A 13,998-nucleotide genomic window follows, 5' to 3' on the forward strand; every position below is an offset into this window, starting at 1 on the left:
GAGAAGGTCCCATTTGTTCGGCACTGAAATACTTTCAGATGGCGTTTCAAGGGAAGCCCCTTCTCCATGAATCCCTCCTTGGCTCCAGCCAACAGAAGCACTTAGCTGGGCACTGGCGTTCCGTTCTCCGCCGCCCAGCTGACCCTCCCCCTGTCACTGACATTACAGCGCTCAAGAGCGGCTACAGGCACGTGGAGAAGGACCTGCCTGAGTTCGAGGACTTAGAGGGAGCAGCGCGGGCACTGATGAGGCTGCAGGATGTCTATGCTCTGAGTGTGAAGGGGCTGGTGAAAGGTATGTTCCAGAGAGCCAGCGGCACTCACCTCCCTGACATCTACAGTCCCGGGCAGCTCTTCCCGCTCTCCGCTGATGACTGCTTCCTCGTCGGCAAGGTGAGGGGGAGCCATGGGGCCAGCACTGCAGGGGCATGGGCAAGGGGGTTACCAGGCTGTCACTCAACCTGTGCGTAAAAGCATCTCCTATGGAACCGTCTGCGGGGACAAACTCCAGCCACTAGAGGGGGACAAAGAGCCAGGCTGCTTTAACGTGGGTTGCACGTATCTCATGAAGGCTGGCGGGGGCGCTGACTGCAGTGGCTTGAAGTCCCTATGGGTTAGTAAGAGCACCCATGTCCATCAATGCCCTGCCCCTCCTCCGCTGATGAGACAGGAGCTGCCCACCTGATCCCTACTAAGGACAGCCAACGCAGGATGAAATTATCTCCTGTCAGGCTCATTGTCAATAGGCCCTGGAGGAAATTTGCTCTCTGGCCACAAATTCAGCGATCAGTTTAATTGTGTGTTTAAGAAACTGGAACATTAACTGTGCTGGCAGCTGGGGGGCTTGAACTCATGACCCTCAGCACAAGCCCTAGAAAGAGCTCCCTTCCACTGTAAGTAGCAGGGTTTGTCACCCCTGGGGCCAGCCACTAGGGGGCACAATAAGCCAGCCTAGGATACCATGAGTACGTGTTACGTGTAGTCTTTTCCAGCACGGAAGACATCAGTGAAATGACGGATAGCTAGTCCACAGCATCCACTCAATGCCCCTTGATCGACTAGTTCTAATCCAGGTCTGTGCTAAACCCATCTCCCCACACAAGTGTCTTCCCAGCACACTTCACAGTGACTGGATTGTATGCTGGGGAGTTAGGGTGCAAAAACGGGCCACATGCAGGGGCTCCAGCCCTTGGCCAGGCTGGACGTTGGAGCCAGGCCGTGGTAAGAGCTGCCCAGGGGCTGGGGTGCCCAAGAGCAGCTTCTGGCCCGTGTCCCCACCCTCTGGGGCATGCCGCCCAGGGCCGGTGGAGAGTCCGGGGCTCCCTGCATGGTTCTTGCTACTGCCTGGCTCTGGCTTTTGGCCTGGCCAGGGGCGGGACCTCAGGGGGAAGAGGAGCAGTAGGAGGCGGGGCCTCGTGGTGAAGGGGGCTAAGGCCCACCTCAGACCTCCTCCCCCACTAGGAAAAGGCTGATGCCTCCCGCAGGCACAGAGCAGCACTGTCGGGAATCAAGACAAACAATGGAAGTCCCCCTGGAGCACACCCCACCCGGCATCAGGGGCTGGTACCAGGAGATGCAGCATTAGCAGGAGTCAGCCTAATATAAGCCACACAAAGCAGGTGTTGTGACCAGAATGTGAACACTGTGACCAGAAGGGAGCTACGTCCCCCGTCAGTGTGCCAGGCCGGATACGGTGCTCTGATGCCGCTGTGTTCATGTCACGCTGTCACAAATTCAAAGCTCGCTTTGCTACGAAAGGCTCCACATGTGATTTAAATAAAGGGCCTGCCATACCCAGCGTATGCCGCCTTCATGGGGCCTGTTGGCCCGGAGCAAGTATCGCCCTTTGAACCAAATACAGCAGCATAGGTACCCCAGGGAGCCCCAGCCCCAGCTGTGATAGCTAAACTAGGTTCCCATCTGAGCTCCCCCAGATGGAGCTGGGGGCCCTGAACTCAGGCGCTCAAGCTGGAAGCGAGTCCTGAATGCCTCTGTCAGAAACAGCTGGGACTCTCTCTATTCTAGCCCAGAATTTCTTTACCCCGAGGGAGCACCAGCCGCAGCATCAGGAGACCTGGGTTCTATTCTCAGCTCTGCCATGTGAACTTGGGTGAGGCATTTCACCCCACTGTGCCTCCGTCTGTCCTGCTGTGAAATGGGGACAATCAGACTTGTCTTGCCGGGGTGACAGTCCCTGGATGTTGTAATGTGCACAAATAGGAGAGGGGTAGCCGTGTTAGTCTGTATCCACAAAAACAACAAGGAGTCCGGTGGCACCTTCAAGACTAACAGATTTATTTGGGCATAAGCTTTCGTGGGTAAAAAAAAACCCTTCTTCAGATGTATGTGACCTTGATCATTCGGGGGAAATTATGAAGTTACAGTGATAAGAAATTACACTGGATGTTTCTTTCCTCAAATATTGCAAGCGAGACCCTTTCTGACTCATCTCTTAGACATTCCTGGCAGACAGTGACAGCAAGCTCTGCGATCCTGTTTCATGCAGTCACACCAGGCAAGGAGACGTCTGGTTCCGATCTCTGACTGTGATTAATTACAACATTCTGGGAGTTCAGTTATAGCCCGGAGAACAGGTTTCTCACTGCCTGTGGCTATACGAAAGGAAGAGCTGGGGCAGCAGAGACGTAACTCAGATTTCCTGAAAAAAGAAAAGGAGTACTTGTGGCACCTTAGAGACTAACAAATTTATTAGAGCATAAGCTTTCGTGAGCTACAGCTCACTTCATCGGATGCATTTGGTGGAATTTCTTTTCCCCCTCACCATTTAGGAGAACTCCACATTCCCTTCAGTAGATCTAGGGCACACAGGCGATCGTTCAGCTATTACAAAGTGCTTTATGATCAATTAATTAAGCCCCACAACCTGAAAACAGGTATACTGTGGATGTGCTGAGACCACTGCCTGTCATGCTGGCCAATACTGTCTCATTGTTTCTGTGTATTCCCCAGGCTGTCTGAATTTACCTGTTGTCTTTTCTTGACTTAGACTTAGGTTGTGAGCTCTTTGGAGCAGTGATTGACTTTTTGGCCTGTGATTGTACAGCATCTGGAACAATGGGCCATGACTGGGGGCTCCTACGTGCTATGAAAATACAAAATAATAATAATTAATAACAACACCCTTGGGAATTAGGATAAGTATCACTTGTCCCCATTTACAAAGGATGCAACTGAGTCATAGAGAAATTAAGTGACTAGCCCAAGGACACACAGCAAGTCATTGGCAGAGCTAAAAGAACCTTGAGGACCTGAGCCCAGTCCCTCGCTCTAACCTCTAGACTATACATGAACTATCAGCTATGCCACTAGCTCCCAGTGTAGACAGCGCTAGGTTGACGGAAGAATTCTTCCGTCTTCCAGCTGCTGCCTCCCAGGAAGGTGGATTACCTGCGCCAGCCGGAGAACTCCTCCTGTCGGCGTAGGTAGTGTCTACTCTGAAGCACTCCAGCTGTTCCACTGTAGCGTTTTAAGTAGCTGAATCTACAGCAATCCATGCTTAGCCTCTGATAGTCCTTAACCGTGGATAGAAAGGTCACTTCAGGCAATTATCGCTAACTGGATTAGCCCCAGCAGCAATGTAACATGAGCTATGCCCTAATGGGAAAGGGGTGCCCACACTCCCAGGCAAGGACATTACTTGGGGTCCCACCCTGCATGTCTGACTCAGCCACTAGCCCCATTGCAAGCAGTGGTGCTAAGATGCTCAGGGACAGGCAAAACCATCACTGGGGAGAGAAAGCTGGTCATGAGGATAAGGCACTAAACAGGTACTCAGGATATGTGGGTTCAGGTCTCAGCTGAGCCACAGGTTTCCTGTGTAATACTGGACAAGTCACTTAACCTCCCGGTTCCCCTATGTATAAAAGGAATGTATAAAATATGGAAAAATCCTAATTCTTATCCAGCACTCTTCCTCAGTAGATCTCAAAGTGTTTTGCAAAGGAGAGCAGAATCATCAACCCCTTTTTATACCTGGAGAAACTGAGGCACAGAGCAGTGACGTGACTTGCACAACAGGCCCGCGGCAGAGCGGCAAATAAAAGTCAGCTCTCCTGAGTCCCAGCCCAATGCTCTATTCACTAGGCCATGCTGCCTCTCAGGAAGTAACAATACGTCCTTTGTCTGTCTTGCCTATGTAGATTGCAAGCTCTACAGGGCAAGGGCTGCCTCTTACTATGGGTCTGTACAGCACCTTGCAGAACGGGGCCCTGATCACAACTGGAGAACAAATAACAATAAGATAACTAGCATGGAGTCAGATCAGGGATGCATTTGACCCACTGATTTCTGTGTGAGCTTTGCTGAGCTGCAGCACTGAGACCAAGCTGTGTTATAACACGGCCCATGGACGTGTTTCCTTCCCCTCCTCCCTGCCCCACCGCTCCATGCCCCGCTCCAGCCCTCAGGGTGGATGTGGCATCTCGTCTGATACTTTGCAGGTGGCCTACGACATGGAGGATTACTACCACTCCATTGCGTGGCTGGAGGAAGCCGTCAGCCTCTTCCGCGTCTCCTACGGGGAGTGGAACACAGAGGACGAGGGCAGCCTAGAGGACGCACTGGACCATCTGGCTTTTTCCTATTTTAAGGCGAGTCCATGGGGCCAATCTTCACCTGCCTGGCAGGGCAGTGTTCCAGATCTCACTGAGCTAGAAACACGGGCAGCTGGCAGCAAAAGCCTGTCATGCTGTTTCTGTTGGGTAACATGAGGGGCTCTCCATTGGGTGCGTATGGAAACAAGCCAGCCTAGTGGTTCCTAGAGGACCTCTTCCCTTGTACTGGAATAGAGGGTGTGGCCAGGAAAAAGGAGGCGTGGCCAGCAGGTCCTGGTGATCACTGACTTGTGCACAGGTGGCCCGGGATTAGGAGACCACAGAGGTGGTTTAAAGACATGACTGACCCCTCCCCCCGCACTCCCAGTCTGTGTGCTCCAACACCCCAGATCCAAACACCTGGGTCCAGCTCCTAGACTCTGACTAGGAAGCGCACAGACTGGGAATGGGGGGGGAGTCAGTCATGTCTTTAAACCACCTCTGTGGTCTCCTAATCCTGGGCCACCTGTGCACAAATCAGGGATCACAAGGACCCGCTGGCCACGCCTCCTTTTTCGTGGCCACACCCTCTATTCCAGCATGTGGGAGGAGGTCCTCTAGGAACCACTAGGCTGGCTGTATGCCCAGGAGATCCCCCTATGCTGGGCTGACCCCACCCCACCCCGCAGGGCTGACTACCCTAGGATCAGGACATTTTGCACCAGCAGCCAAGCATACAGCAGCCACAGCCCAGGAGAGGGTCTGGCCTTCAGGGATTTGGGTCACTGGGATTCCAAATCCGGATCTGGCTCTGAATTTGTAGCTGGCTCCTATCTTTATAGCAGGGTGCAATGAAAGCCAGATCTGCCCTCCCGAGACTGTGCGGAGTTTGGGGGCCACAGCAGAGCTGAACGCTGCAGCGCAGACCCATCTCTGGTGGCTTTGCTTATTTGTGCGTCAGTCCCAGGTTCACCTCCCCACCCGCACCGGCCCCCTTGTCCCACTCAGGATCAAGTTACCCTGTAGCCAGCCAGAGCTTGTGCCCTTTGTCTGCCGGCCAACTCCCCGCCCCCCATTTCCTCGAATAACAAAACTCTTGTTTCATCTCATTCATTTCCCTGCCTGTTCCGGGGCTGCGGCTGGTTTGCTCAGGCGCCTCCTGCTGGCTGAGCAGTGTGTTACCATGCGTGGAAGGAAGCCCCTTCTGCTGGCCTTCTATCTGCCCCTGTAGCCAGCATGGACGCTGTCTCTGAGCCTCTAAGCCACTAGCTCCCCAAATCCCTCCACGGCCCTGCTCCAGTGACTGCAATTGACTGAATGTCCAGCAGCAAGCTGCTGGCACTGGGAGAATCGCACCCTGGCCGGCCAGAATGACTCAGCCTCAAATACTCTGTCCAGGGGCAGCCTCCCTCCCTCACCCCACTTCCAGCTACCGCGAGCAGCAGCTTGGCTGTCTAGCTGTCGCTACGCTGCTCAGCTTGATTCAGGCCCAGATAAGCTGGTGTGATGCAGGGCTTGGGCCCTCAGTGATGGCAGACTGTGGTGATGATGCAAGGTGCCAGCATGGCCTGCTCTCTGGATCGACCCGCAGCCAAGCCACACTGCTCCAGAAGTGGGTGGTGCTGGCTGGAGAAGGGGTGTGGCCAGAACGGCCCTGTGCCGTTTAATGGCACCCAATCACTGATCAAAGCTGGTGGGATCCTTAGGGGAAGTGTCTTCACCACCCTGCCCAGGGCACCGGGTGCATGTGCACGCAGGGCCCGATCCAAAGCCCAATGAAGCCAACAGACCCCCCCCTCCCACACATTGATTTCAGTGGTGCTTTGGTTCAGTCTCGTTGCCATTAAGACTCTGAATCAGCGTGAGCCGTGATGCTTGGATCGGAATCAGAACTCAGAGCGCGCTCGTATGCAGCCCCTGGTGCTGACGACGCCAGTGATTCCTGCAGCTGATCTGGCTTTGTTTTGCCTGAGGTTTGTGCCCATTTCTCTGGTGCATGGTGGGAGCCAAATAGGAGCAGGGGTTCCTGGCAAATGCAGACGGGACGCCCATTGCACCAGGGACACCCATGTTTCCTCTCTCTCTCTCTCCTAGGCAGGAAATGTTTCTCATGCCTTAAGCCTCTCCAGAGAGTTTCTTCACTACGGTATGTGATTGTCAGTGGGAAATCAGTGACTTTTCCTTCTGCTCTGGGTGAAAAGCTGCTTTTCACTGAAACTAGGGGTTCTCCAGCTGTGGCCCATGGAGCCCCTTCCCCATGCTGTGCAGTATATAACAGGCTTGCAAGGAAGCACAGGGGGGAGGGCTGGAAAGGGCAGGTCCAGGAGAGCATCTCTTTCCTACACAGCAGGCTGTAAAACTCCGAAATTGCTGAGCTAAATGAGTACCAGGTTTATAGACCAGCTGCGCTGAGCTCATGCTCACCACAACTGAAGTGTGGGGAGGCAATTCACCCCTGCCCCAAGTCTGGGGTAGCCAGGGCCAAACTGGCTTCAGGTGCAAGATAGAGCAGCCCCAGGGTTGCTTTGACGTAGGCAGCCTGCACCATTCTGTCATACCAGCCTAGCTGCAGTGTATGGTCCAGGTTCTGGCCCAGTCCCCAGGCAATCCACCGCTGCCTGATGAAGGCAGCATTCATTCTCTTTGCACCACTGGAGTGGCACTTAACAACCTTAACTCAGGCTGCAGATCAGGCCCAAGGATTTATTGGTCTTTCTTGAGTATCTAGTTGCTAGACGCTTTCCTAAGTGCCTGAAAATTGTTACCAGAGTTGGTAAACTTCGTAACCAACTGGCCAGTGTGTATGTGCACCACTGACCTCTACTAGCTAGAATTAGAACTGCTCCATGATATCATATAGAGTCAGGTGATAGAGGCCCCACTTTAGCTCAAGTGGCCCAGGGTAGGGCTTTTAGAGCAGAAGGATCTGAGTTCTGTCCTCACTCTTCCTGAAATTCAGTTTGGCCATGGGGCACAGCATGGCATTGGTGACAACCAGGAAATCCCTTAGTGACAGTGGATTATAGATTTTAATTAAAGACAGAAGGGACTGTTGTGATCATCGAATCCAGGGGTTCTCAAACTGCAGGTCGCAAGGTTATTATGTGGGGGGTCGTGAGCTGTCAGCCCCACACATGGCGGGGCTCTGGCTGTCAGCCCCATTCATGGTGGAGAGCCCGAGCCTCTCCCATCCAGCTCCACCCCCAGCCCTGCTCCACCTCCAGCATTTAAGCTAGTGTTCAATATAAAAAATGTGTTTTTAATTTATAAGAAGGGTTGCACTCAGAGGCTTGCTGTGTGAAAGGGTCGCCACACAAAATGTTTGAGAACACTTATCTAATCTGATCTCCTGCATAGCACAGGCCAGAGGACATCACCCAGTCATTCCGGGGTCAAGCCCATAACGTGTGTCTGAGCTAGCGTGTGCCTTTAAGAAAGACAGTCAGTCATGATTTCAGGCCGCAGGTGATGGAGAATCCACCACGATCCTTGGTAAATTGTTCCAGTGGAACGCGTTACAGTCTCCTCTGGTGTTATCTGGTGAGAGAGACAAACTTGTGAGCTTTCGAGCTTGTCTCTCTCTCATCAATGGAAGCTGGTCCATTGAAAGATACGACCTCACCCGCCTTGTCGCTCTGATATCCTGGGACTGACACGGCTACCACAACGCTGAGTGATTTTACTTGTATTTCAGCGAATAGGGACAGAGCAGAGGAAGAAATAGCCGTTAAACCGCGATGAAAGCTGACAGATGAACTCAGTCAGGGGTGCCTGGGTCCAGCACTGCCAAAGCCGCCTGCTGAGGGCTGGGGTAACGGACCTGTACTGTTTCCAACAGATCCCAGCAACAAAAGAATCGCTAGGAACGTCCTTAAGTATGAAAGGCTCTTGGTGGAAAGTCCAGAGCACGCCACGGCTGAGGTGGGCCTGAGGAGGCCGAATGGGACTCACCTGCAGACTAGAGACCTCTATGAACAGCTGTGCCAGACTCTGGGGTCACAGGTATGGCACCTGGAGCCTTCCTGTGGGGCTAGAGGGTGACGGTGAGCGAGGCCCACTCACGTCCTCTTGCCCAGGACAGCCCCGGTGCGTGCCTCGCACCTGCCCAGACGCTCCTGGCCCAGGGTGTTGTGACACATCTGCTAGTCTAACCCGCTGGTCGGTGTTCGTTGTGTGCCCGCCTCTGTGCCCTCCCTCCCAAGGGTTTGGGCCTGGTCCAGCCCCCAGCGCTGGAGCCTGGCTCTAGACTCAGGCCTTTGAGTGCTGCAGGTCCCCTGCTCCGTCTCTGAGGTTAGCCCGGCTGCGGCTGGTGGCCGTCAGGCAAGAACCGGAGGGAGGCCCAGCAGGCCCCCAGTAGCCATCACATAATAGCCGCTTTGGGTCACTGTCAGCCTAGGCCAGGTTTGAGCCGGTATCCCTGAGCTGACTGGCTCTGTGACCCGTTCTCAGCCCCTGGGACTCTAGCTCCTGCCTCGTCAGCGCTGCAGGCGAAGCCTTTGCAGACCTGTGTCAATTCTAAGCATGATCCCGCTGGGAAAGAGGGAGTGTGTGGCTCCAGGGCACCTGAAGCTGCCCCTCTCCCCAGCACTAGGTGAGGTTCAGTCCCCTGTAAGCTGGAGTCTCCAGCCGTCTCCTCACACATTCCCTGGGCTGGTTCCCTTTCAGCCAACCCGGTATCAGATCCCAGCCCTCCATTGCTCGTACGAGACGAACGACAGCCCCTACCTGATCCTCCAGCCGGTGAAAAGAGAGCTGATCCAGCTGCAGCCATTCATAGCCCTGTACCACGACTTCGTTAGCGACCTGGAGGTGGAGAAGATCAAGGGGCTTGCAGCTCCCTGGGTGAGTTCATCAAACAAGGCTCCTTGCAGACCTAATGTACACACGTCCTCATACAGCTCTATGGGGAAGACAAACACCTTTCCATAGCAAGGGGGGAGGGGATGTCATCTGAATGCAGTCAAATGGGAGCGTCTGGACGGCTAGAGGTGGGTCTGAACCCCATCCACACATCCAAAGAAACCCATGAGATAGTTCGGCACTCAGTCAGGCCTTCATGACTCCAGCCCCCAGCTACACCTACACCTGCACCCAGTAATGGGATTTTAGCCTTAAGTGGTAGGGGCTTGTTCCTTCCATGCCGAAGGACGTGGGTCCGATCTGCACTGCAGCCGAGAGCGGGTTGAAGCATTTTTCAGGACTGGGTGTGTTTTTAGAAGATCTGCTTTAGTTTTGCCAGGTATTGCGGCAGGGAAGTTCTCTGGCCTGTGCTGTGCAGAGTTGTTGTAGCTGTGTCGGCCCCAGGATATGAGAGAGACACTGGGGGTCAGGTCATATCTTTTATTGGCCCATGTTCTGTGGGTGGAAGAGACAAGCTTTTCAACTCCACAGAGCTCAGTGGTGGCCTTAGAATCTATGAATCTAGCTAAGTTCCTCAACACAGAAGCCATCTTAGAAACATGAACAACAGTCTGGCTTAACACTCTGGTGGGCACGTTCACGGCCTGGCTGCCTGCACCGATTGCCAGCTCACCACTTGGAACAGGGACGAAATTCACTAGGGATCGTACAGCAATGTGAGATTGTCGGACGGCTGGTTCTTTAGGAGGGCAGGGGGCTAGTGGCAGATTGTCTCCCAGCCAGAGAAACATGAGGAAGACACTGCTATCCAGAGGTACCAAAAAGAGAGGGACGGAACCATCCGCTCGTCAGCCCCGCGTTTAAATGGTTTGTTCTGAAGTAAACCACATGCCTTTAGCTGCCTCTCTGGGCTCCCGGAGGAAGACCTGGTGCCTTGGTACTGGAGCAAAGCAGCCCACGGGGAGATTAGTAACTGAATCCAGGACTGACAAGTCGTCAGTGCTGCAGGCCTGGGACTGTACGAGAGCCACCCAAGCTCAACCTCTTACTGGGCCCAGCTCTCCTCTCCCTCCCACTGCCTGGTATGTGCTGAGTGTCTCATCGCGGTGCTCGCGGGGCCTGCCCCGTTACAGGGAGGACTGTGCGGGTTGCAGCTCAGCTAGTGGCCAGCCTTCCATCCCCTCCTCCCACGGCCACAGCTACACCTGAGCGTCAGTGGGGAGAGAACTTGCTGGACCGGCGACGCCAGCCAGCGGGCGGCTCGGTGCCTGGCTCTTGCTGGCTGGCTAATAGTGCCCCAGCTTGGATCCCCACATTGTGGGCCCCATCCCGGTGCAAAGCCTGAATGCACAGATCCATAGCTCCTGCCTTAATCCACCTGGGAGTGTAGGTGCCTGTCGGCCTCCCCGTGCGACTGCAGGTCCCATATTTGTTACGTCCCCTGACTACCTCGTGTGCTCTCGTCTCCCTGTTGCTCAGCTGCAGAGATCAGTGGTTGCCTCAGAAGAGAAGCAGCAGAAAGCCGAGTACCGGATAAGTAAGAGGTAATTAAACCCTCCCCCCCTTCAACGTTTGGGCGCCAGGGTTCTCACAGCCGGAATTTCATGCCCTGTCTGACCCGTCTTATTGTTAATCATATTATAGCCATACCTAGGGAGCCCCCAACTAGAGCAGCGTCCCATTGTGCTAGGTGCTGTACAAACACACCGCGTATGTCTACACTGCAATGGGGGGATTGCAGCATGTGTGGACCTGGCTGAGCTAGCTCCGGTCCCAACAGCAATGAAGCTGCAGCTGTATGAGCTAACTGCCCGATTATATACCCAGGCTCCCTGGAGAGCTTGTACTTGGGTGGCTAGTCTCTGCTGCCGCGGCTTCACTGCTATTGGTAACCGAGTGACAGCTCCAGTGCTGGACGAGGGATAGTTCAGTGGTTTGAGCATTGGCCTGCTAAACCTATGGTTGTGAGCTCAGTCCTTGAGGGGGCCATTTAGGGATCTGGGGCAAAAGTCAGGAATTGGTCCTGCTTTGAGCAGGGGGTTGGACTAGATGACCTCCTGAGGTCCCTTCCAACCCTGATATTCTATTCTATTAGACAGCACCCCTGCCTTGAAGAGTTTAAAGACAGACACAACAGACAGGGGAAGGATTATTCCCCCCATTGTACAGATAAGGAACTGAGGAATTTTTATGCACACAGGACCCCCGCTTTGCACCTCGCTTGCCCGGTGTAACTCAGTCCAGGAGTCAAACCTGATTGACCTGGGTGTGAGTGGGGGTGAAGGGGAATCAGACTTAGACCATCTGGGGTAGAGCGGGATGGCCAAGGACTCCCTGCCAGGAAACAATGAACGGTACTGAGGCCTCTGCAATCACCTCTCACTAGGAGCTGGGAACTTCTGTGTCCCAGGGTGCGTCTACACCGGAGCTGGGGGGGCAATTCCCAGCTTGAGAAGAGGGCCTGCGCTTGCACCGATCGAGTTAGCGCAATAAAAATAGTCTGGCTGTGCAAGCAGAGAGCAGACCGGCTGCCTCGAGTAGGAGCCCGTCTGAGACCCTGGTTCCATATCCCGGGTGGCCGCTTCTATTTTTAGCACACTGGCTCAATCAGAGCTAGCGCAGGTAAGGTCGCTCCAACTGGAAACTGCACCTCCGGCTCCAGTATCGACAGTCCCGCGATGACGCAAAGCGAGGTGAGCAAACACCTGTGAAATGGGAGTGATATTGACTAATTTCAGATGGGAGAGACTTTAGACCATTCTCACCTTAGCCTGAGTTTAAACCAGTATCCTCGGAGTGCGGGGCTGCAGATCCCATTCCTGGTTTCTGAGTTCCCCTGCAGTGACAGGCTTTTCAGTCTGCCGCAGGAAGAGAATGTCTGGCTGGAACTCAGACGGTCGCTTGCTGGGGAAGCTTCGCTGAGACAGAGAGGACAGTTATCCTGGCTCCCTATAGAGGAGGAAAGAGTTAAGTCCAGAATCCAGGCCTGGGGTAGTGTGGCTTTGCAGTGATCCCAGTAAAATATTTCCAGGCTCAGCCTCCCAGCGTCATCCCCAGACGCCCTGTTTATTGGAATTCCATTCCCAGGCCCAGAGCCAGATGGAGAGGGTAACTTTTAACCCCTGCAGCTCCAGGGGGCTGCTAAAGAAGGCAGAAGGGGCATTGGCAGAGGTCACTCCATTGCCAGTGAGAAGGTGTTTGTCGTGACAGGACCCAGAAAAGGGAGGAGGGATTAAACCATGGGGAGAAGGAAATGATAAATTAATTTAAAAGACAAAGACCTAGATCCCCTAACCAGATGAACTCATCTCCAATGTGCACAGCATCTGATAGAGAAACCCAGTCTACACACAGCACTTCCCCGCTGAGCATCTGAAAGCCCTTCATATTCCGTCATTAGTTCTAGCTACCGCCTCTGTAATGAGGTACCTGTTAGTATAATGACTGCTGTTGTACAGGTGGGGTAAACTGAGGCACAGAGACTTGTCCAAGGTGACACAGTAAGTCAGTGGCAGAGGGAAGACCGAACCCAGCCATACTAATTCCTAAACCCCTGCTCGAACCAGCAGACCCCGCTAGTCACTATCGACGTACAATATAAAAGGCAAGACCAGATTTGTCTCCAGGTTTAACGTTCTGGGTGTGAACCTGGTTTCTCTACAGACCTCGTAATGACACTGAAAATCTCTCTGGCTGAAAAACAATGGAACAAAAGAGGCACTTCAGACATAAGTCTGGGTGGGATTCAGTTATTTGTTAGCCAGCGGATGATTTGTTCCTTATGGGGCTCTGCGGGCTACATTCTGCCCCGATGATTCTCCCGCGCTGCGTAATGTGACTCCACCATGCGGACAGCAGTTCATGGCCATTGGCAAGAGGCAGCCATTGAGATGAAAGAGATGATTTTCTTTCCTGCCCTCTTAGGATTGTTGGGCCAGTCCCCGCCTTTCTGCAATTCCCGGAAACTCCAAAGTGGATGCAGCAGCAACTTAAGGCAGGATCCTCGGTGTTTATGTAGCTCAGCCCGAGGCTTGGTCCACGCACAGAATTTGCAATTTAGCTAGACTGGTGCCAGCCCCAGTGTGGGCACTCTTCTGCCAACTGGTGCCATTCTGGGTTCTCATTGACAACTTTGGCACTGAGTCCTTGGGACCGGCAGGGTGGGTGGTGGGGAGCAGGGTGGCTTTTGCACCTTTGCAATATTCTCTCTTTGGACTGGCAGGGTCGCTGTAGCTCACAGATGTCTGAGCCTCTCCCCCCTCGAGTCAGCCGACCTGGGCCAGCCGCAGTCATGCCCTGGGTCTTTATCGCAGTATAGATATACCCAAACCTCTCTGAGCCTCAGTTGTCCTTCTGTAAAATGGGGATACAATACCTCTTTCTTGTCCCCACCTTCTGTCTGTCTTCTCTATTGTAAGCTCTTTGGGGCAGGGACTATGGCCCAGATCCTCAAAGGTATTTGGGTACCTAACTCCCATTGAAATCAAAGGGAATTAGGTGCCTAAGTGGCTTTGAGGATCTGGACCTGTCTGACTATGTGTGTGTGTACAGCGCCTAGCACAATGAGCCACTGACTGTGCTTGAGG

At 53.7% G+C, this 13,998-nt stretch overlaps 1 protein-coding gene across 1 annotated transcript in view; it reads left to right on the forward strand.

Annotated features, from left to right (window-relative positions):
* The window catches only part of P4HA3 (prolyl 4-hydroxylase subunit alpha 3), a 37,176-nt gene that overhangs the window by 11,179 nt on the left and 11,999 nt on the right, over positions 1–13,998 (forward strand). Inside the window, 6 exon segments of the mRNA XM_038420916.2 lie at positions 169–392; positions 4,460–4,609; positions 6,647–6,698; positions 8,391–8,554; positions 9,218–9,394; positions 10,892–10,956. Of these exon segments, the coding sequence (XP_038276844.1) occupies positions 169–392; positions 4,460–4,609; positions 6,647–6,698; positions 8,391–8,554; positions 9,218–9,394; positions 10,892–10,956 (832 nt within the window).

The sequence above is a fragment of the Dermochelys coriacea genome, chromosome 1 (assembly GCF_009764565.3).
Source record: "Dermochelys coriacea isolate rDerCor1 chromosome 1, rDerCor1.pri.v4, whole genome shotgun sequence".
In the NCBI taxonomy this organism is placed as follows: domain Eukaryota; kingdom Metazoa; phylum Chordata; order Testudines; family Dermochelyidae; genus Dermochelys; species Dermochelys coriacea.